The 23,622-nt window shown below is 43.0% G+C and overlaps 1 protein-coding gene across 1 annotated transcript in view; it reads right to left on the bottom strand.

Annotated features, from left to right (window-relative positions):
- Positions 1 to 3,264: 3,264 nt before the first annotated feature.
- LOC121281101 (regulator of G-protein signaling 14-like) overlaps positions 3,265 to 23,622 on the bottom strand; it is a 112,809-nt gene continuing 92,451 nt past the window's right edge. Inside the window, exons 10-15 of the mRNA XM_041193778.1 lie at positions 17,005 to 17,081; positions 13,915 to 14,041; positions 11,762 to 11,849; positions 6,185 to 6,231; positions 4,952 to 5,090; positions 3,265 to 4,301 (exon numbers count right to left, since the gene is read on the bottom strand). Coding sequence (XP_041049712.1) covers positions 3,979 to 4,301; positions 4,952 to 5,090; positions 6,185 to 6,231; positions 11,762 to 11,849; positions 13,915 to 14,041; positions 17,005 to 17,081 — 801 coding nt within the window. The 3' untranslated portion in view covers positions 3,265 to 3,978. The remainder of the gene's footprint in view (positions 4,302 to 4,951; positions 5,091 to 6,184; positions 6,232 to 11,761; positions 11,850 to 13,914; positions 14,042 to 17,004; positions 17,082 to 23,622) is intronic.

Below are 23,622 nucleotides of genomic sequence, written 5' to 3'. Positions count from 1 at the left end.
GATAGACAGAGAGAGAGAGAGTGAGAGAGAGATGGAAAGAGACAGAGACAGAGAGATAGTAAAAGAGAGAGGCAGAAGAACAAGGAGATACAGGTAGAAAGAGGGAGAGAGAGTGAGATAGATAAAAGGAGATACAGATAGAAGGAGAGAGAGAGACAGCGATCGACAAGGAAAGTGAGATAAAGAGAGATAGACATACTGGACAGAGGCAGAGATAGACAGATTAAGATGGAGCAAGACAAATGGAGAAAGTGAAAAATAAGAAAAAAGACAATTAGTTGTTTGGTAGTACAGAACTTGAGTATTGCTGAAAAAAGAGACATGTTGAAGCTTTTCACCTCATGAGGTATAAATTGTTGTTCCCTGCACATTTGGTGTTCTTGCGAATGTTCTGATGAGTGCAAGATATAAAGCTTCAACAGCATGTCTCTTTTCTTCATTGATACTCAAAAAAGACAGTGAGAGAGAAAAAGATGGAAAGTGAAAGAATTATGGGCGAAAGATATAGAAAAACACAAGTCAGAAAGACAAAGCGATAAAAATACAGAGAGTGAGAGAGGGAAATAAAGATAAAGAAAAAGATGGATAGAGAGTCAGAAACAGCAATATGTAGATAGAGAGAACGACAAATACGCATAGAGAGGGAGAGACACTTAGAGAAGGAAAGAGAGAGAGGGAGAAAAACAGCGATTCAGATAGAGAGGGAAATAGAGGGAGACCAAAACAGATCAATATTGAGACAAAAAAATACTGACCGAGAGAAAGGCATAGCAAAATATGGGTAGAGAGAGAGGGAAGGAGGGAAAGCAACAGAGACTAGCAGAGAAACAGTTAGAATGTGGGACTGAGAAAGAGAGACGTACACAGAAAGTTTCTTCTCTTTTCTAAGACTAGCAAAAAGGTTGTGAGACTATAGCACTGAAAAATATTCTAAAAAGGGGGCAATAAGCTGGGCACACAGATAAACAGTGATATTAAAATTGTGTGTAATTCAGCTTCAATATTTCTTGCAAGAAAAATTTTAACCATACTATTGTTTAGAATTACAAACATTGAACAATATATACAATAAAACACCAGGCCACACATGTCAATAGTTACTGTTTGGGAAGTTACATCAGTTGAGCAGCCCTTCCTCAGACCTAAAAATAAAATAGTTTATGACCAAGGGAATAAATAGATGGAAGTCAGTGCTACTGATAAAGGTCCTGGCAAAGTAAATCCACAAAAGACATCTTTAGGGTGATAGAAGAGTTGGCTTTATTTGGGTCCAGCTTTGCTTCCCCTTATCTTCTTACCCTTACTGAGTATGTCTTGTGTTCCAGTTATACTGTGTATCACTGAAACAAAGCCTCATGTTAACATGAAATAGGTTTGGGGCAAGGGTACAAAATAAAACTCTCAAAAAATCTGAAAAAAAAAGCTGGCATCAATGACTCTGAAACTACTGGATTGTCATAAAAACCCAACTGGCTTTTTGGGAAGGAAATCTGCCGTCCAGTCTGGTCAAATGTGACTCCAGGCCCACACCGATAACTTTGCATTGAAGAGGTCTAAGCTACTGAGTTATATGAAATCACTTCCAGTATTTGAAGGTCTGCCACCACTTTCTCAGGGAAGCTCGGGATGAGCAATAAGTGCCAGACTTGACAGACAAAAGAAAACCTCATGTCCCTCAAACATAAAAATGTTGGCCAACACACACACACACAACCATGCACACACTCTCACAGGCACACTCATAGCCAATTCACAGACAATCACACATACACACTCACAACCACACACACACTCACAGTCACAACGCACAGACAATTCACAGACAACCACATACACACAGACTTACAACCACACACACACACACTCACAGTCAATTCACAACCACATACACACAGGCTCACAACCACACACATACTCAGTCAATTCACAGACAACCACACACACACACTCACAACCATACACACACACACACACATTCACAAATCATACAAACACATTCACAGCCAACCACACATGCACAGTCACAGTCAATGCACAGACAACCACACACATACTCATAGTCAATTCACAGACAACCGCACACACGCACACACTAACAACCAGACTTACACTTACAGCCAACTCACAGACAACCACGCACACACACACACTCACAGCCAATTCAGACTCGCAGATATACTCACAGCTACACAAGCACACGAACTTACACATTCAGAGACATAAACAAACAAAGCAACACACACTCACAAGCACACTCACAAACAACAGACACACAAGGCAACACACACTCAGACAACCACACACACACACACACTCACACACACACACACACTCGCAGGCACACACTCACAGTCAATTCACAGACAACCACACACGCACTCACTCACAACAATGCACACACACTTATAGGCACACGCTCACAGTCAATTCACAGACAATCACAAACACACACACACAGATAGAGAAACAGATGCATCTACAGCTTTGGCCACCCCTCAGTATGTGTTTAACCAAATGTTTCTACATTGAACGCTCATGCCACATTTTCACCAAAAATTTTGACTTGGGAAGAATAATCCCGCAGTATTGGGAGCCTTGACAATTTCTTGCTTCTGCCTTGTGTGGTTCCGTAGATGTAGAGAGCTGCTGCATTTTGGGCCAGTTGGAATGGACTAATTTGTGGCCTTCCTGATATGCATATAGCTGTGTGCTTTGAGTGAGGCTTAGTAATTTGTACCAAAGCAAAGCTGACATGGACAGCCCTAAACCAGCCACACAATGTTGACACATCCCTCTTGAAAATATTCTCATGTGACTGTACAGACAATGAGGCTGAGGAACCACACAGGTTATATCTCAGGTTTGACAGCCTGCTTTCTCGACTGATAGCCGTCCGTTCACCAAATGTTGTCCATATGATGGTGATTTGTAAATGAAGCTGCCTTTGTCTTGTGAATGTGAAACTATCTCTTTGCATCGGGGCCCGTGAAGCCTGCTTACACTCACAGGCTGGAACAACAAGCTAGTGTTCCTGTGAGGGTTAGGGGCATTATTTGTAGCCACTAGATCAGATTCACACAGAAACTCTCTCACTGGTATATGGACTCCACATGTGTTTTCCACATCACAAGGGTGTAAAGCGGCTGGTTGTCACATAACGTTACTACATCCCCAAATCATTTGTTGTAGTCAATGTCTGATCAACTGACATTGTGTACCACAGCTTGTATATGTACCCTGGCTTGGAAGTGGACATTCACTGCATTTTCCTGAGATCCACATTCTTTAGTTGCATCAAGAACAAACAATATTCAAAGACTAACAATAATAAGAACAACAGATATATGTAAACAAGTTAAAGATTGAATAAATGTGTCAGCTAGGTGTTGAATTCACTTTGGAAAGATCCAGGAAATGGTTCAAATTAGAATCAGTCAGACAGATCTTTGACCCAGGTGTCTGACAGTTTAAGTCTGCCTTCCTGATCAAGAGCACATTTCTCTGAATGCAAACGGCTTTGAAGTAAATTCCAAGCAGGGGCCTTTTTGTGTTACATTGGTTCATTGCACTTAGCAGCATTAGCGGGATATTAAAATGGAGATAAATCATGAAAAGGAGGGTCCCTTATGAGCGGTGGCCTATTCCAACGTTGCGATCCCGAGATCCCCAATTTCTTTCACAGCTTGGATTCTGTAAAGTGCCTCGAGCCAGGAATTCATAGCCTCATACAGCACAGAAAGTGGCCACTTGGCCCAGCTAAAAGGAAATGGAGTTCCATCGTCACTGGAGTGTCATCAACAGTCATGGCGCTGAAGGAATTGGCAGTGTCAACGCACTGGGACTCACCGTGGTTTGGGAAATCCTGCCCTGTTGAGCTCAGCCCCCTGTTCCCATCATGGGGAAACAGGAAGAGCTGGAGCAGCTGCTCTAAGTTGGCCCTCCCGGTCTGCTGGCCACAACTACACCATCTCGCCATCATTAAAAAGCCACGTGGGGGCACAGACTCTTCCGTTCTGTCGAATCTTCTTGCTGTGTGCCCTCTGAAGTGGAGATATTCAGGATTGGTTCCTTATTCGGAACTCCTGGGATCTTTTCACTCTCAGTCGCACCTTTCTCCGGACAGGTTTGATTTCTGGTGCCTTTCTCACTCCCAGCGTCCGATTTGGCCGGTTGAAGACTAATGCCGGCCAGTTCTTTGGGAAGCTGCAGAAAGTCTGGAAGCACCAAGTCTTCCTTCTTCAGAAGACCTCGTTGATCATTAGCACGGCAATTCTGTGCTTTTGACAACATCTCAAACAGCGCTGCAAGAGGAAGGACAAATCATAACTCCGGTGTACAAGTGACTATCTCCTCCTCTGATTCCCTCCCTTCCTGAAGGCGAGGGTCAAGAGACAATGGCCAGAGCTTCTTCCCCTCATCAGTAAAGGGGCTACAGAGTCTAATGGGAACACCTCCGCTAATGCCACATATAAGGTCTGCTGACTGCACTCTGGGATTGAACATTGGAGCTTTTGGCCAGTGCAGCTCAACTCCACATGAAACAGTGTTTATGCCAACCAACCTGACAGCAACTCCCAAAGAACCCTCCCCTTGCCCCTCTCTTTATCCCTCTGCTCCACCATTGGCTGTTATCCATCCATCCATGCTCCCCCTGACGTCCTTTGACCTTGGGCTGCCAAGGCTGGTTGGATCGTATTCCAAGAGATTACATCACATGACCTCTCCCCACCACCATGCTCCCACAATTGATCAGCTGACACATCAATCCTCTTGACAATTGGTCAATAATGGCAGCTACAATACCCACAATCCTCCACGCAGCAGAAACTGTCTGTCCCTCCACTTTCCTAACCCATTCTGTTCCTCCCTTTTCCACTCCTGTTCCTTAGGATATAGGGATTTGGCAACTATTCTTACTCACAAACAACTAACTAACTTTTGTTTGTTTTACCTTCTACATCATAAGTCTTGCGGTACAGCTGCTTCCTCTCTTCAGATTTTCCTTTAATTCTGTTTCTCTTAGAAGTCCGTGATGAGTTGGAGGGGCTCTCCAAGGCTTCCTTTATCTCTGTGGAAGATGCCTGCTGCATCTGTTGATGAGATATTTGGAGAAATCAGTGCATCTTTGATATCTTGTACTTTATCCCTCTGCCCTTGCAAGCTACTGCTTCAGCTCCAACATGACTTTGGGGGTAAATCCAGCGCTCATGCACTCCAAGTGGACAGTGGTGCTCAGGGTATGGATTGGTGATGATTCTTCAACACCAATTCCTCATGCCATGCTCCCATTGTCTGTAAACGTAAGCTCATCCAAAGCTCGGCTGCCCATATCCTAACTCACACCAAATCCCATTCACCTACCAACCGTGTTGCTCGCTAATCTTACAATGGCTCCTGGTCTGTCAACACCCCAATTTTAAAAGTCTCATGCTTGCTTTCAAATCCATTCATGGCCTCACCTGTCCCTATTTCTGTAACCTCCTCCAGCCCCACAACCCTCCAAGATACTGGCACTCCTGCAATTCTGCTTTCTTGCACATCCTTTACTTTCCTCACTCCATCATTGGCAGCTCTAGCTTCAGATGTTTAAGCCCGAAGCCGTGGAATTCTTTCTTTAAACTTCTGCACCTCTCTAGCTCCCCCTCCTCCTTTAAGACATGCTTAGTATCGAATCATAGAAAGTTTGCAGCATAGAAAGTGGCCACTTGGCCCATCGTGACTGCGCTGGCCAAGAAATGAGCCATGTAGTCGGATCCCACTTTCCAGCATTTGGTCCGTAGCCCTGCAGATTATGGCGCTTGAGGTGCATATCCAGGCACCTGTTAAATGAGTTGAGGGTTTCTGCCTCTGCTACCCTTTCAGGCAGTGAGTTCCAGGTCCCCACAATCCTCTGGATGAAAAAAAATTCCTTAAAATTCCTTAAAGTCCACCTGATTGACTAAGATGCTAGTCCCTTGTGCTAATATTTATTTATGTGACAGGGTGCCAAATTTTGTTTAATAACCCTCTGGTGCAATGTCACAGGATGTTTCAACATGTTAAAGGTGCTACATAAAGGCAAGTTGTTGTGGTCTGCAACTGCCTTTCAAACTGAAATGGGGTGTTCGGGACAGGGCTCTCTCTTCTAATGTAAAGGTGCCTTTAACAGCGCTCATTTGAGGATGGAAGATTCTGCTCCACTCACAAGGCATGTGGACAATTGTCTAGAACTCTTCTTCTCCTCTTGTCCACCTGTGAACAATGAAAGCAAAACTGATGGTTAGAAAGCGCTCAGCAAGATGTTGGTTGTTTCTTACTCACGCTGCCTTTAAATTTACTAGATCTTTATGGATGAGATAAGCCTTTCGACATATCCTATTTCCTGCAGCAAGAACATCAGCAATACTTTCCCACTGCAACGTTCATTTATCCCCAAATGCTTCCAGGGTTTTCACCTCCAGGTTGAGTCTAACCCATGTGTTGACATCCCTTTGTGTGAAGTATCAGTCCTAAATTTCTACTGAACTCTTTTTAACTTTTGTCCCCTTGCACTATTATCACTGCTTAATTTGGAGCAATTTTCAGAATTTATTTCTCTTCCCGCCAAGGGAAAAATTCTGCCCCACATTTACAAACATATGAACTGATGAAATAGAAGCAGAACTAGGCCATTTGGCCACTCGAGCCTGCTCCACTGTTCAATAAGTTCATGGCTGATCCGTTTGTGTTTCGAGTTCTACATTCCCATTTACCCGCAATAAACTTTGATCCCTCTGCCTCACAAGAATCTATCTACCTCTGCCTTAAAGTTATACAATGACCCTACTTCCACTGTCTCCTGAGGCAGAGAATTCCAAAGTCCCACAGCCTTCTAAGAGGAAAAAATTCTCCTCAACTCTGTCTTATAAGGGTGACCCCTAATTTTAAAACAATGCCCCCTAGTTCTAGACTCGCCCACAAGAGGAAACATCCTTTCCACATCCACCTTGTCAATACCATTCAGGATCTTATATACTTCAATCAAGTCACCTCTTACTCTTCTAAACTCCAGTGGAAACAAGCCCAGTCTGTCCAACCTTTCCTCGGTGTCAATCTAGTAAACCTCCTCTGAACCATCTCCAATGCATTTACATCCTTTGTTAAATAAGGAGACCAAAACTGCACATGATGAACATGTTTATACTTTTGTCTCTGGTGTGAATTAATAACATAATTATGATATTTAGTACAAAAATAAATGCATATAAACTTACTATGTTTAGTAGCAAAAAATCAGTGAAATATTTATAGTTTCCATTATTTTCCATTAATTCTGATATGATTTTTGCATTGACAAACTAAAGCAGGTAGGGTATGACTGGTAGGTGGGCCATGGGGTCTTTAGCCCCTCCGAAGTGGTCAGCACAGGAAAAGGCTTGAGAACCACTGGAGGTGAGGGAAGGAGTGATTAAATGGCAAAAGGGATCATAATACAGGACAAAAGGTGGTGACAATGGGACAAGAAACACAAGGTGGGTCCAGAGGAGTTGTGAATGGTTTCTTGTAGAATAACAGAGGGTAACGGAAGGTTAGAAATGTTGGCAAAGTGAAGAAGGCTCCCGTAGCCTGGGAGTGCAGTGGAAAAAGGAGATTGTGGACTGTAAGACTTATCACATACCAATAGGGAACTCCATCCTCCCCAAATATCAGCCCACAGACCTCAAGCACTCTCATTGTCTCTGGTACAGCGAGCCATCTTTATCAGCACACACTATCTGAGAGAACAAAGAAATGGAAGCGACTCTTTCTAAGGTCACAGTGGCGTGTACTTATAACCCACCATGCAACTATGTCAATCATTGCAAAAAATAAAGGCACAGTTTGCAGTGAGAGTCAACATAAGATTAGTCCTCAATTTGGAGTTTATGAGTTGGTCATGCACAAGATGAATCCGTACTTCACATCAGACATCTTAGACTAAAATTCTTTGATGCCCAAGTGGATAAAGACTCTGGGAAGCAGTTGGCTGTAACAAAAGAATTAAACAGCTGAATGTAACAACCTGGTACTGCCACTGAGAATTTCTATGTGATTGGATTCAACCAGTGAAAGGTCAGCTCTGTGGGGGCTGTATTTACAATTGATTGTTTAACATTTGGAACTGGTATCTGGTGACACAGACACAATAATGAACAGAGAGCAAGTCTCACCAGCCTGCTATTTGAGTCACAGAAAGATGGGGATTGTTTCTTAAAATGTAAAGCACAATGGCCTCTACTCCTCAATTAGTAAATGCACTGCTCAATCTGGTAGCATCACTATAGACCAGAAAAGTCTCAGGCTCAAACCCTTAGCTACACTGATCTGACTTCAGCTGGGGAATTTTTTTATTGTGATAATTGATCTCCTTACCCCTGGGCTCAGAAGTAGGGGACGGAGAAATTAACAAGGGTTTTCTGCTTTCTATGTATATCCCTCGTATACATATATCCTTGTGTACATATACCCTGTGTCTTTTGAATGAGACAATAAGTCAAGGCCTTGTCTGCCCTCTCAGCTGGACATACAAAGATCCCATGGCACTATTCAAAGAAAAGCAGGGCATTCTCCCCATTGTAATGGTCAACATTTATCTCCCAGCCACTATCAATAAAACAGGTCATCTGGTCATTATAACGTTTCTGTTTGTGGGAGCTTGCTATGCATAAATTGGCTGCCACATTTCCTACAATACAATAGTGACCACACTATAAAAGTACTTCATTGGCTGTAAAGCACATTGGGGTATACATATATCTTTGTGAGGGATGTACCAACAAAGCAACTGTGTGATACTATCTGATATAGAGGTTGGATCTTTCACTTATTACAAGTACCTTCCTGAGAGACTGCCCCTTCACATAGTGGGAAGGCTCACAAATTCCCATGATCCTAAGAGCTACACTGTCTGTAGTATAGCTACAGATTGGGACTCTTGGAAAGGTAGGAGCCAGATTAAAGGCAGGGCACCTTCCTCTTGGCAGAGGCTTGGGACTCAGGCTAACCATCTGACTATGTGAAAATGTCTTCATTATGAGGAGCCTATTACCGATTGAAAAATATCAACATCAAGGCCTGGATTTTCTTTGCGTTTGTGCTCAATGGGCACACAAATCACAATGCCAAAAAGATGGTGGTATTTTGGGAATAAGTGAGTTACATATATGTATAATATGGTCAAGTCTTATTGATCTTTCACATCCATCCATCAACCCTCCACCAATAAAACTGGCCATAATCCCAAATGTGAGTTTACTCAGGCATATTCTAGTGAGATTGGGGCTGATACTTGTGTGTAACCTAACATCGGTAAAATGAGGCCTACTTCTCGATTTAACTTTCTGATTACAGTCAAGGAGGAAATTTTAGACTCAACAATGGAGGACAAGGATCTGCTAGGTGCAATATAAAAGTTAAATACTACGGATGCTGGAAACGTTAAACAGAAGCAGAAAATGCCGCAGGTACTCACCAGGTCTGGCAGCATCTCTGGAGAGAGAAACAGAGCTAACGTTTCAGATCGATGACCCTTCAGGAACTAATTTTTTTCTCTCTCCTCAGATGGTGCCAGCCTGCTGAGTATTTCCAGGATTTTCTGTTTTGTACTTCTGCTGAATGTAAAGCAAGATGAAACACCAAGTGGAGCCAAACGAGGTTCCCTGGATAAGTATCAACGAAGGCAATGCATTGTCTAACTAGGCACAGGCAATTCTAATGAATAAATAAATGAACTAATTACCTAACTGCAAATAGCTTTATGCTGCTTTTTCTGATTATGCCCTTCAATAAAAAAATGTTAATTACCAATGTAACAAATACAAAGGAAGGAAGGATCCCATAATATTCTTAAAACGAAATTATCAACAATTTGGATATTACATGCTCCTAATCCGATCGGCTGTCTTGTCATTCCCCTTAAGGTTGCCAACCTTCCAGGACTATCCTGGACTCTCAGGCAACTAAAAACAGTTCTTCAAGACACAGCTACAAACAATGTAGGAGAAAAACCTTCGGATTATTTTAAAAAGTTTTTAACTTTCTTGGAGCACTTTTGTCTACTACTTATAAAATAATGGACATGGGGAGAAGAGACAGTCACAAATCATACAATTGGATAATAAAGACTTGCTTTCTGGAATTTGTGTGGGAAAGTGGTACGCTGCAAGTCTAGACATCTCAGCTGACCAATGCTAGGACTGCAGGGAGTGGAGTATCAGAGGTGGGAGGTCGCGTGATGAGATCGCCAGGAATGTGTCTGACCATTGTTGGCAAACTTACTCCTGCTTGAAAGTCTTCATATGTCAGCCATTTCAGGTGAGGGGTGAACAGGCTCCATCTGTGTAGCCTTCACCAGCTCTACTTGCTCCGTCACTATCTTCAATGTTAATGCTCGAATATTAAAGGGGGGGGGCATTGAAGAGGTTCCTGGGCCTGAAAAGTGAAACTCAAAGCAAGAGTTTGCACCTTTGAGAGGTGAGAGGAGAAAACTCTGGCAGATGGAATATAACGTGGAAAAATGTGAAGTTATCCACTTTGTAGGAAAAACAGAAATGCAGAGTGTTCCTCAAATGGTGAGGGACTGGGAACTGTTGACATCCAAAGGGATCTGGATGTCCTTGTTCATAAATGACTGGCAGCAAACATGCAAGTTCAACAAACAATTAAGAAGGCAAATGATATGTTTGCCTTTATTGCAAGAGGGTTTGAGTACAGGAGTAAAGAAGTCTTGCTGCAGTAGTATAGAGCCTTGGTGAGATCACACCTGGAGTATTGTGTACTGTTTTGGTTTCCTTACTTAAGGAAGAATATACTTGCCATAGACCAAGTGCAATGGAAGGTTAACCAGGCTGATTCCTGGGATGGCAGATTGTGCTATGCGGAGAGATTATGGAGACTGGGTCTGTATTCTCTAAAGTTTAGAAGAATGAGAGGTGATCTCATTGAAGTGTACAGTACGCTTATAGGGCTCAGTAGGGTTGGTGCAGCAAGGATGTTTCCCTGGCTGAGATGTCTAGCACAGTCTCAAAATAAGAGGTAGATGAGGAGGAATTTCTTCACTCAGAGAGTGGTGAATCTTTGGAATTCTTTATTCCAGTGGACTGTGGAGGCTCAGTCGTTGAGTATATTCAAGAAAGAAATTGATAGATTTCTGGCTATTAAAGATATCAAGGGATACAGGGATAGTGCAGGAAAATAACATTGTAACAGAAGATCAACCATGATCTAATTGAATGGTGGAATAGGCTTGAGGGGCCAAATGGCCTGCTCCTGCTCCTGTGTTCCTAACTTAAGAAGCTTAACAACATCCAGAGCAAAGCAGCCCGCTTGATTTGCACCCCATCTACTACTAAACATTTACTCCCTCCACCACCAACGCACAGCAGCAGCAGTATGTACCATCTACAACATGCACTGCAGCAACTCACCAAGGCTCTTTTAACAGCAACTTTCAAACCCACAACCACTACCACCTGGAAGGACAAGGGCAGCAGATAGATGGAACACCACCACCTTGAAGTTCCCCTGCAAATCACACACCATCCTGATTTGAAATATATTGCTGTTCCTTCTGTTGCTGGATCAAAATCCCAGAACTCCCTCCCAAACAGCACTGTGTGTGTTTCTAAATAGATGGTCTGCAGTGCTTCAAGGCAGTGGCTCCCCACCACCTTCTCAAGGGTAATTAGGGATGGGCAATAAAGGCTAGCCTAGCCAGCAATGCCCACATTCCATGAAAGAATAAGAAAAACTGCAAAATACACACCCTGCTCAGGTTTCTTGTCCAGGATCACTCGCTGATTCTCCAGGCAGGACACAGTGGCATCCAGTTTCAGAGGCTCGGACGCTCCACTCTATTTAACATAGATTAAAAAAAAATAATTCACTAGACCATTCCAATTGCTCTTGGTTAAAGCTACTCCACCAGAGTGTGCGGCAACATCAGTTCACAACCAGCTTTCTTTAGGGGACCTAAAATAATATTGCAGTTTGATTGTGAACATTTTGAGGCCTTCAATTAGTATGTTATGCAAGAGCTGAATCCGTTACAGACTAGGTCAGGGATCACTTCTTACAGAGTTAGGGTCAGCATAGAATTATCAGCACCAGAATAATCTCCAGAACTAATTTTGATCATCAAGGTGTTGGGTATGTGGCGTTTAGAAGAGGAATTTGACAGATATTTTTTTCAAATTGATCTGTGTTTTTTAACCTGGATTTTCACATCTCCCAGGGGATCGCATGGTCACAGGTGGGGTAAGGAACATGTATTGTGAAGATATAGCAGGATAGCGAGCTTATTTGGGACCTCAGGTGTTGGCCACCCTGTCCTTTAGCACATTGACCCAAGCCCAGGTAAGGGTTCCATGCTCAGGGTTAGGAGCAATGGCCAACGAGCGAATTTTTGGTGGTGATGAGGATAGAGCCAGAACCTGAAGGGACAATGCTGCTTGCAAAGGGGGCGGGGGTGGGGCCTGGGGGCAGTGGAATCCTTCAAGAAGAAGACATTTTTAAAATTCATTCATGGGATGTGGGCTTCATTGGCTAGGCCAGCATTTATTGCCCATCCCTAGTTGCCCTTGAGAAGGTGGTGGTGAGCTGTTTTCTTAAATCACTGCAGTCCATGTGGTGTTGGTAGACCCACAGTGCTGTTAGGGGGTGAGTTCCAGGATTTTGCCCCAGCTACAGTGAAGGAACGGCGATATATTTCCAAGTCAGGACGGTGAATGGCTTGGAGGGGAACTTGTCTTTCCTTAGACTTGTCTTTCCTTAAGTGTAAGCGTGAGTAAGGCAATAGGAAACCATCTCATGTATTCTTTTCACTAGTCGTACTGCTCACTGAAATTGAAACTGGAAAGAGGAAAATGCAAAACCATAAGACGTGGAGTAATGAGCAGGGGATCTGACCTTCAACAGATCACTAGTGACTCAGGCTGGGTGGAAATGGTCTTTTCATGTCCGCCATTGTTCAAATTTTCATACCCTTAAATATCTTGATTTTCAAATAAGCAACCAGTCAGGTCCAGAATAGTGGAGCTAGTCTGCAAGGTGGAGTTTGCAAGCTGGCAGTGAGTTGCTGCATAGAAAGTGGTCTCAAATGTAGCTGTTTTTCATTTATCATTGGAAATCCTGTCAGCCTGGCATGGCACAAATAAAACACCAGTTTCAGCTCCTGCACTGATTATTGGTCAACATCCAAGTGGCGCTGTAGGATGGCACTGCAAAGTGCAAATCAGGTAACTGATTGTGATGCTTGGACTTTCTTTCATGATTTTAAAATCTTTATTTAATTGTTTTGAAGTCTTCAGCTCCCCAAGGCAGCTCTCTTCCTTCAGAGAGCTTTCTTTCAGTGCTTGCCCATGGCCGAGTTTCTGTCAGTGCCTGCCCTCCTCCCTCCCCCATTTCAGTGTGCGCTTCATGCTGGCTGGCCGTTGACTGGCCAGCCAGCCTGAAATCGCGGTCAGGGGCCAATCGCAGTCAGCAGTCTGTTCCCTGGCCAATCCCAGTCCTGCTGAACGCGCCCGCCTGCCGACCTACAAATCCTGCCCAAGGTGGGCACTCAAGAGCCATTCTGAGGGAATGCTGCACTGTCAGGTGCATCTTTTGGATGGGATGTTAGGTCAAGTCTTTCTCTGCCCTATCAATCGGAAGTAAGAGAACACCTGACACCATTCAAAGAAAGGAAGTTCCCCAGTATTTCTCTTTCAATCAACACCTAAAATTGATTATTTAACCTTTACCTCATTGCTGTTTGTGGGATCTTGCTGTGTGCAAATTGGCTGCCACGTTTCCTTCATTACAACAATGACCACACTTCAAAAATAATTTATGAGCAGTGGAGTGCTTTTTGATGTCCCGAGGGCTTGTGAAAAGCTCTATAGAAATGAAATTCTTTCAGTTTACTGTATTAATACGTACAATTTTAGCTTCCATTTCCTTGGCACTCAAGTTATATTTGATTAGAAATGGCTGCAAAGCCTCAGACACGGTTTTTGCAGGTTTAGCTGTCACCCAAAGTTGCCGATTTACTGGAACAAGTTCCAACCTGAAAGGGAATGAAAGTGAAAGATAGTGAATGACTGAAAGTTAACACCCAGCAAATTCCCCCTGAAGTCATGGTTTAAAATTACTTCACTTTCATTACAGTTTAGGAAACAAACTGGAGATCAAATTCACCAATCCTAACTTTCCTATTAGGAAGGGTTCGAAGGGAATACACATCAGGGAAGAGGCACTAACGTGGCATCTCAAGACAACATGCATGTTAGTTCTGGCTCAGTTGGTAGCTCTCTTGCTTCTGAGTCTGAAGATTGTGAGTTCAAGTCTTGCTCTTGGTCTTAAGCACAACACACTATTTCCACACTCCACTGTTGGAGGCTACCTTTCCCTTTCAGGTGAGAGACTAACCTAAGGCCCCAGCTATCTTCTTAGGTGGATGTAGATGAGCCAATTATTCGATGAAGAGTAGGGGAGCCATCCCTGATGTCCTGGCCAATGTTCACCCCTCAATCAACACCATAAAAATCAATGGTTACCACATTGCTGCTAGGTGCAAATTAGCAGCTGTATTTCCTACATTCCAACAGTGATGACATGTCAAAAAGTACTTCATTAGCTGTAAAGTGCGTTGAGGTATCCAGTGGTTGTGAAAGGTGACATATAAATTCAAGTCATTATTTTCTTCATGACATGCCAGTATGTCTCAGAAAATAAAGGAATCCATGTTTTAACAGTACGTGCAGTTCTGACTCTGAATGCATCTTGCTGAATACTACTGTTTATTCCCAAGTCATTCACAGCAGAGTGATACATCCACTTTCCCAACCTAAAGGAATGGTTTGTGATTTGAGAGGACTTTGGAAGGAGGAAGGGCAGGGCAGAACTTTACAAGGAGCAAGAATAATGCAAGTGCCAGATTGCTGGAGACAGAGGTCGCACGTGGGTTCCACTGCAAAGGACTCAGAAGAGGACAGCGATGTGCCAGGCTACAGGGAAAGGCTGATGAATGTACATACCAAAACTGCATTGCGAAATCTGCCAAAAAGCCTGTATTCAATGTCTATCTTTAGAATGCAGAGGAGTCTGGCACTAGCTTGGCAAAGCGCTTTGTGCAGATGTTGCAGCCCATCCTTTCCAGCAATGTACTGGTGGTCAACTCGGTCAACACACTAGTAGACTCAACTATGATGGGGTTTCTGATGGCGGATGTTGCTGCTTCATTTCAGTACCAGCTGCTTCCACTAAAAGTCTGAGTGTTACAGTGGATGTTCAGACTGCTGTCATGAAAGCTCAGACTGCTGCCATCATGGCTTTAGGTTAGTAACGTGTGTAACGTGGTCTTTAGGTCTGATAGCGGTTTTATAGTCAGTCCTGCAATAGCTTACTAGGACTGCAGAGGTCCTATCCATGAGGAGCAGCAGTGGTTTCAAGGAGCACAAATCTTCTATCTCCTCTCGGGATGGCAGCATTTGTAATCCCATATTTGCCACTCTGCCAGTGTCCTTGCTTAATTTGCCTGTCAGCTAGCTAGCCTGACTGCTGCCACCCCAATGCCAGGGTGGTACTGTCTGAAGCCAGGGCTTCTTTGCACAGAGCTGTTTCAAGGCATCCTGCAAGGCCATCTACAGTCTCCTTCACTGCAAGTCAGCAGCCTCAAACCAGCCATATTGCAGCCACAATGAAGTAGCACCTCATAGGAACATCAGGACAGGCAAAGGTACAGGGAAGACAAGCACTAAGGGAATGTAGAAGGTTGATTAGTTTCATTTGGTATGACATATGGCATGATTGACTTTATAAATTTGGATTGGAATGCATATTTTGTGTTGGTTTTTAGTAATGCGTTAGGGCAATGAGAGCAGTGTGATGGTCAGTGACAGAGGGAAACTAAGGAATATGGGACTCTTGGTGAACAGGGAATTCGGTTTGAGGTTACTGGCATCCCACATGAATTATTTCTTCACAGACAGCCCAGTCAGAAAGTGGCTATATTAGCTGCAGCCTTCTTTCCTCTTCCACCACCTCCTCTTCCTTATTCCTCCTCTTCCTCCTTCTTCTGGAAGCTTGTCCTGCTCTGCATGGCCTCTCTTCATTCTCCCAGACATGACTGATCTCAAGAGAAAGGCCGCCTCTTGTACCCAGGCCTGGGAGCAACTGCAGAAGCCTTGAAGTCAGCAAAAAGTCTTTCAGCACCTGCCACATTACTCCCTGTAAATTTTTGAAACTTGAAACAACTAGAGAAGGCATTAAATGGATGCAGAATTGTAGAAACAGCCAGAAGGAATCAACCAGCAAATAACCTGCCAGTCGTTGATGATCCCTTTAACTAGTACAGTGAGTGTCACTGGCAACAACAGCATTTATTACCCATCCCAAATTGCCTTTGAACTGAGTGCCTTGCTAGGCCATTTCAGAGGGGCAGTTAAGAGTCAACCACGTTGTTGTGGATCTAGGGTCACATGGTCAGCCAGACCAGGTAAGGATGGCAATTTCTTTCCCCAAAAGACATTGGTGCACCAGATGAGTTTTTATGACAATTGATGATTGTTTCATAGTCACCATTACTGAGACTAGCTTTATAGTCCAGAATTTTTTTTCTTTTAAATTTAAATTCCATCAGTTGCCACGATAGAATTTGAACCCTTATCCCCAGGACATTAGCTTAAGCCTCATGTTTAGCTGTGCGAGGTTAAAAGAAACTACTGGCTGGAGCGTTGAACTCCAAAATGGTACACTGGTAGCAAATCTGCCTGCTCTGTAGGTTTACAGCAGAGGATAAGTGCACACATACTAACACATTCGCCTGGCATGTGTTGCATCAAAAATGTGACTGGCCCTGCCCCAGGCACCATTCTAGGACCCGAAGGATACATTTAGTGTCCAACAAACAGGCGTTGCCAAGTCCAATTTCCACCACCCCCCACTGCCAAATCTCTCCGGTCTTTCTACTGGCCAGTTTTATCACTAGCATTGTCTGATACTATTCAACTGGTCTTACATAACACTTACTCAAACAATATTTTCTTCTCCAGACGAAGCTCCTGATCACATAAGATCATACTATCCTGATCCAGTGCGAGGGGCTTCTGAAATTTAAAGTAAACAGCATGTTTTGTGTTGTGTTTTGCACAGTTATTATATGGCAGGTGGCATTTGTCAGGCTGACCAACTCCCAAAGGGAAACTTGGCCAAGCTATCACAACAATTTGCAATTTGTATTTATTATGAGAAGGTATGTGCACTGAAGTCAGAAGTAAAAATCCCATGACCACATTTGGAGATTTTAAATATTAATTTAAAACATTTATTAACAAAAGAAAACTTAAACACACAAGATTACAGTTACACATTTAAATTTAGTCTTATAACATTTCTGCAAAGATTTCTACTTAGCTGGGCTCACAAATGAATACCCTTTCACAGGCAACCATCCTTATAGATTCTTAAACTATAAAACATCCAGTAGTATTACTGCAAGGCACCCACAATTGCCATAAGGAAGGTATTTCACAAGCATCTCTCTCCCTCTTCCTCGATAAGGGAAATCCAAGGCTTGCAACAAAGCCTTGCTTTCTGGAACAAGCAAGCACTTCTCTGGGGTGGCTAGAAGCTGCTACTTCACAGTACACACTTCAAGATCTCAGATGGCCACCCCCATACAGCATTCAATCATTTCTTAAATATAATTTATCCCCTTTTATCTTTTAAACCCATTGATCTTAATCTTCTTTTGAAAGTTACCTTTCCCAGAATCTAAAAATCTTTCATGTTGTCATTAGGGCCAGCACCTTTGGGAAAAGTAAACTTAATAACTTTCCTTTGTTTATTTATGATCTTTGCCCAGTTGTAAAGCTTCCCATTATGTCTCTTTGAAATTCAACAGCTAAAAATTCACTCCTCATTTACCTTCTAACGCAACTTCCTATTCCGGTTATATCTACTGGGATCTCATCTTAGCTCGTCCATTTCCATTTCAAAATGCCTGCTTTTACACCATCCGTTTGATGATTGAAACCTTGCAGTCTGACTGTCTTCAATTTAATTAAATTAGTCTCACACACATACAACTTACACACAGTCCTGACAAGCCTGCTTCACAGTATCCCACAGTAATATTGGAAAAATTGATATTCTCTTTATAGTACTGAGTAAGACTAATATTGAAATAACTTTATTTACAACTTCCCAAGAGAAGGGGCAATATAACAAAATGTTCAGATCTTGCAATATACTTTTGCAAGTCAGAAGTGCTAATGTTTGGGACTCCCCCATTGTCTCAGTTGGTTTGTCTAGTGGGGATAGGTGAGACAAACAGACCAGGAAGACTCTTGGATCAAACCCTGCTTTTGACTGAGTTAACTGGTCTCACAGGAGATGACAGTTAGTGACGTGACAGTGATATCTGTTCAGTGCTCCTAGGCTAAGAAAGATAGGGGAGGGGCAAATGCTGGGGTTTTCATTCATTATTGCTATTCAGTGGCTCAACTGCAGCTGAGGATAAAAGACAGGGTGGGCCAGCTATCTGGAATGGCTTTCCAACATGCACTATCTACACATACAAGGGCCAAGAGCAGAAGATCGATGGCAAACTTTGAACCAGGGGCATTTAAATTTCTTCCATATCTGCTCTTCTTCCCTGCTGCATCTGGTGCCTGGGGCAGGATGTTACCCAACCTTTGGTTCTCCCATCGAGTCATTGTAATCAGGTCCATGAAGCCATGGCAAATCCATCTTGCACTTATATTTCTCATTCGCTGTGTTGGGCTATTTAAATTCTGTAGGACTAGAGATTTAGGAAAGGTGGTTCTTCATTAGATATTAATGGATGCATCCTAAATCGGAACACTGAACTCTGTTAGCATGGCAACTGGAGATATGGGCAGATCAGTAACAACAACTATTACTTATATAATACCACTAACATAATTAAAGGTCCTTAGGCACTGCACAGAAGTATTATAAAACAATATATGGCACCAAGCCACTTAAGGAGGTATTAGGTCAAATGGTCAGTAGAGAGGCAGAGTGATCTAGGGAAATAAACTTTTCATGTGGGCCCAAATGTTGGTGGAGTAAGCTGACAAAGGTAGTTAAAATGATAAAGGATTCAATAGCATAGAAACAGAGGCTTAGAAATCATGAATTTCTGGGCGCTCTTCCCACGCACCCCATGCTGCCCACACACCGCCCACCTCCCCCCCACCCCCCACCCACCGATCCCCCAACATGGTGTAAACACTAAAAGGGAGAGGTCCAAAGAGCCCCAGTTCTTGGGCCATGGACTTCATTATCATCAAGTTGATGTGGTGGGAGATGTAGGATCAGAATCCTCTCCAACTGGACTTTATGAAATATGAAAACCCCCCAAAACCACGGACACGAGCGCTGTAAATAAAAGCCAAACCTCAACACAAAACACACAGAGGCAGGCTGTACTGTAAGGGTTAATTTCAAACATTCCAACATCACAACAACAAGACACAATGAAGAGACTGGAAAGCAGAGCATTATCATAACAATGGTGCAAGGTAACTTCTTCTGCCTGGTGTAGTTAAAGGATCATATACAACGGCTGCCATCACATAGCCCAGTTAAGAAAATGGGAACTCTATTGGCATAACAGCCCTAGACGATGGCCATTACACAGCAACATTCACTCCCATCAAGAAACGTTGACATGCACATCACCTTTGGAACCAGGGTATCTCACCTGGATGGAGTCCATTGTTTTCAGTGGTGGAAATAACATCAGCACTGAGGGAGTCTGTCTGGACCAGGGTATGTAACAGACTAAAGGGATTGAAAGGTGCTCAGCACTGACCATCCAGCAAGATGGCCTCAGGAAGTGTGTTTATGATATTCCAATAAGAATCATCATAAAAATGACAAGGTCAAAGGGTTTGGGGCTGCAGTTGGAAGAAGGATCAGGGCTGGTCACCTTGACTCAGGGCCTACAATCAACACAGGACAGACCAGGGGATTGTATGTGGTTTCAGCCAAATCATAGTGAGATTGGTCTTAGGTATTGTGGACTGCAGTCAAAAAGGAGGGTCAGGAGCAGTTAACCTGATTTACAGACCCACAATTCACACCAGAAAGGACCAACAGTGTAGGAGGATTGTAAATTATCAGCCAAATCCAAGGAGTGCTGGGGCTGAGGTCTTAAAGTAACTTAAGTGTAACAGGCAAATCCTGGGGCAGATTTGGGCTTGAACTGAGGAAGGTTTGAGCAGAAACATGGGGTTTTGCCTGTTTTTTTTAAGCAGAGGCTTCCTAATAAGTCGTGGTGATTTTATGTGTTTAACTGAAAGCTGAAGTTAAATTGTGGAGGGATTTAAATTGGATTAACCAATTAAGTGCTGTGTAATGTCAATTACACTAGTTTAGAGTTGTTTGTATCAGGATGTTAGCTTTTTAATAATAACATGTTTGTGACTGAGCTGAACTCCGTGTCTGTGTAATTTTTATCCTTTATAAAATCCTAAAATCAAGATTTAAATTAAGGGGAAATGGAAGTGTGAACCTCTTACAGAGGGACCCTCGAGAGAAGAGCGAATGCAGATTGGTCATTGCTTGCGCAGCTGTAGCCCTCAAGTCAGTGATGGCTCATGGCGGGGTAACAAGGAAGCCATAAAAGAAGTGTAACCATGAGGGAGAATCATAGGCCTCAGGTGGGTTGGCAGGGGAGTTCAGGGGCCTCAGATTGGTGGGAAAGTGGCGGGGGAATAGGTAAGGAGGGCTAGAGGAGATACCGATTGAGAGAGTCCTTTTATTTGGAGCCAGGAGAGCATCACTTGTTTTTCCTTAGCCAATATGGTAGGTGGCGTATCTCTGGCTGGAAGTGCATACATTTCCTGCCATCCATTGTGAGGCCACAGGTGTCCACAAAGCACCCATTTTTCAATTCCCAATTCCTAGACCGGTATAACCACTTCCCCTGGTGGGGGAAGTCATGGAAGAGGAGACACAGGGCCAGATTTTCACTGAGTCATTTTTGCCAGTGGGGGAAGGGTGTGGGGGGTTGGTGGGGAGGGGGGGGGTGAAAATCACACAGGTGGGAAACCCAAACTCAGCAGGACCATTTGAAGTTAGAGCTGAGTTCAAACAGACCCCACTTTCGCTATTCTAAGAGCCTTAACCTGCAGTGTTGGGGTCATGAATTTATGGAGGAAATGCCTCTTGAAGGGCAGTTTAGATCTGTGTAAGTTTCATGATCTGAAGTTATTTAAATCCCCAGCCCTTTAAAAATAATAAAAAGGCTGGAGCTGCCAGTTAGAGTAAAAAACACCTGCTGCCGGAGAGGCCATCTGGTGTAGCTTAGAAAAATCATTACTATCTGTTCCTGCAGTTTCAATTGACTTCATTATCTAGAGCTGTAATTACAGCTGAGCCCATTGTGAATTCTCAGCTGTGTTTCGAAAGCTCCAGAATTACTTATCTCAGTAGGAGTTCTGAGTTCATAGTTTGATTCACAGTTTTAAGGGGATATTAAAGGATTCGATGTCTTTCATGTGGTTACTGAATAGGAGTCTGTTTATTTTTATAACAGATCGGCCTTTTGAAGGGAATTATAATATTTGAATAGGTCTCCTGAATAGTTTATTTATGTATCAAGTGTGTATGAGTGAAAGCTCCCTTAGGTTGTTAGAAGTTTTTTTTTTCATCTCCACATAGTTCCTGAGGTCAGCCCATAGTGGATACTAGGTGAATGGCTATAGAGGTGGTGCTGAGGAATGAGGTGGCAGGGAAGTGGCATGGAGTTATGTGGGATGGAGATGCCATAGGGGTATGAGGTGGCATGGAGGTAGCATGGGGTGTGAGGGCATTATGAGGTGGCATGGGGGGATGGGTGAGAGTGAGAGGTGAGGGCTGGAGGCCCTAACAGCCTTTTATAAGACTGGATCAAAGTCTCAGAGAAGAGAGGCAGGCCTTCCAACCAGCCCTCCTCAGCGCTCATCCATCTCTGTGGCTGCCTCTGAATTGCCCCCAGAGGCAAAAGACCTAGCTCGATCATGGCCTGCCCACCTGGAGCAATGATAGTGCATGCAGTGGTCATTTCCATGGAGGCGGGTCTGCTGGGTTGGGAAATTTCCCAACTCCAGCTTTCCTCCTCCATGGCAAAAAATCTGGCCCATAATCTTAATATAAGAAATAGAGACAGAAAATGCTGGAAAAACTCAGCAGGTCTGGCAGCATCCATGGAGAGAGAAACAGTGTTAACATTTCAAGTCTATCTCAGAGCTCTGAAGAAGAGTCATACAGGTGCGAAACGTTAACTCTGTTTTTCTCTTCACAGATGCTGCCAGACCTGCTGCGTTTTTCTAGCATCTCCATTTTTATTTCACATTTCCAGTAATCGCAGTTTTTTTGCTTTTATCTTAATAGTAGAGATGGGCCATTAAGGAATGAAATCAGGGAGGATTTTTTCACACAATGGATAGCAGAATTCTGGAATTCTCTCTGCCCAAAGGCTGTGGATGCCATTGGTCAACTGAAACTATCAAAACAGAGATTAACAGAATTTTATCTGGAGTTCAAGATCATGATGGAATAGCCTTGAGGGGCTGAATGACCTTTGGTTGTTCCTATTGCTAGGTTTCTCAGTAGTACACGCCTTTGTAACATATGAAACCCTTGTGACAGCGCTGGGCCTGAAAACAGGCATCGATGGAGTGAAGCCATGTGAAACTTGGTTGAACAAAAAAAAATGCTATGTGGTGATAAAATACTCTTGACTTCACTAAATCACTTTTTTTTTAAATTACAAAACCGCTTTTACTTCCTGCAGTAGTGCAAACTAAGATTATAACTTCTCCCTTCACTGATGTCGAGCATTCACTTCACTATGAAGTGAAAACATTGTGTTAAACCAATACAAAGTGCAGGGCCTGTCTGATCAGGCTAACACCTGGATTTATGTAGAATTTACAGCACAGAAACACACCATTCAACTCAACTCCTCTATGCCAGTTTTTATGCTTCACACAAGCCTTCCGTTTTACCCCATTCAACCCTTACAATATATCCTTCACTTCCTTTCTCCCTCATGTACATTCTGTAATCTGATGTGTAATATACCTTTAAGAAGAATGTTATAATGGAAGATCACATGACCTTAGTACCCAATAGCGTGTCCATCTCTGTTATCAGTAGTTAGCAGATTGTAGAGATAGAGTTTGAAGTGTAAGCACATGTTTAGTTGCTACTGAGTACCTTTGTAAATAAACAGAGTTTCTACCTATGAAGTGTCTGCTATTCAACTGTATCATTAGTACCAAATGGACCACGCCTCACAACAAGGATCCAACAAACTGGTGACTAGGATCCAACAATTACCTAATTTCCCCTTAAATGTTTCTTTGCTGTTTTCCTCAACTGGCGAGTTCCAGATTCTAAACATTCTGATTAAACTGTTGAATGTTATGATTTCCAAACTTTAGCTAAATACGTTAGGTATGTTAGAAAAGTTACTGATTGAATGTAAAAACTGTACAAGTGGGAGTAGACCCAAATAATTCAGGCTGTGTCACAACCTGCTGTTAGTATCATTAATATAAAAATATAGATACATTTATACATTATTTTCAATAGAGGGTGATTTAATTTATTCTGCACATGAAGGCTTTG

This window comes from Carcharodon carcharias, chromosome 8, assembly GCF_017639515.1.
Source record: "Carcharodon carcharias isolate sCarCar2 chromosome 8, sCarCar2.pri, whole genome shotgun sequence".
NCBI classification, from domain to species: Eukaryota; Metazoa; Chordata; class Chondrichthyes; order Lamniformes; family Lamnidae; genus Carcharodon; species Carcharodon carcharias.
This window is presented reverse-complemented; position numbering and strand designations above follow the sequence as displayed.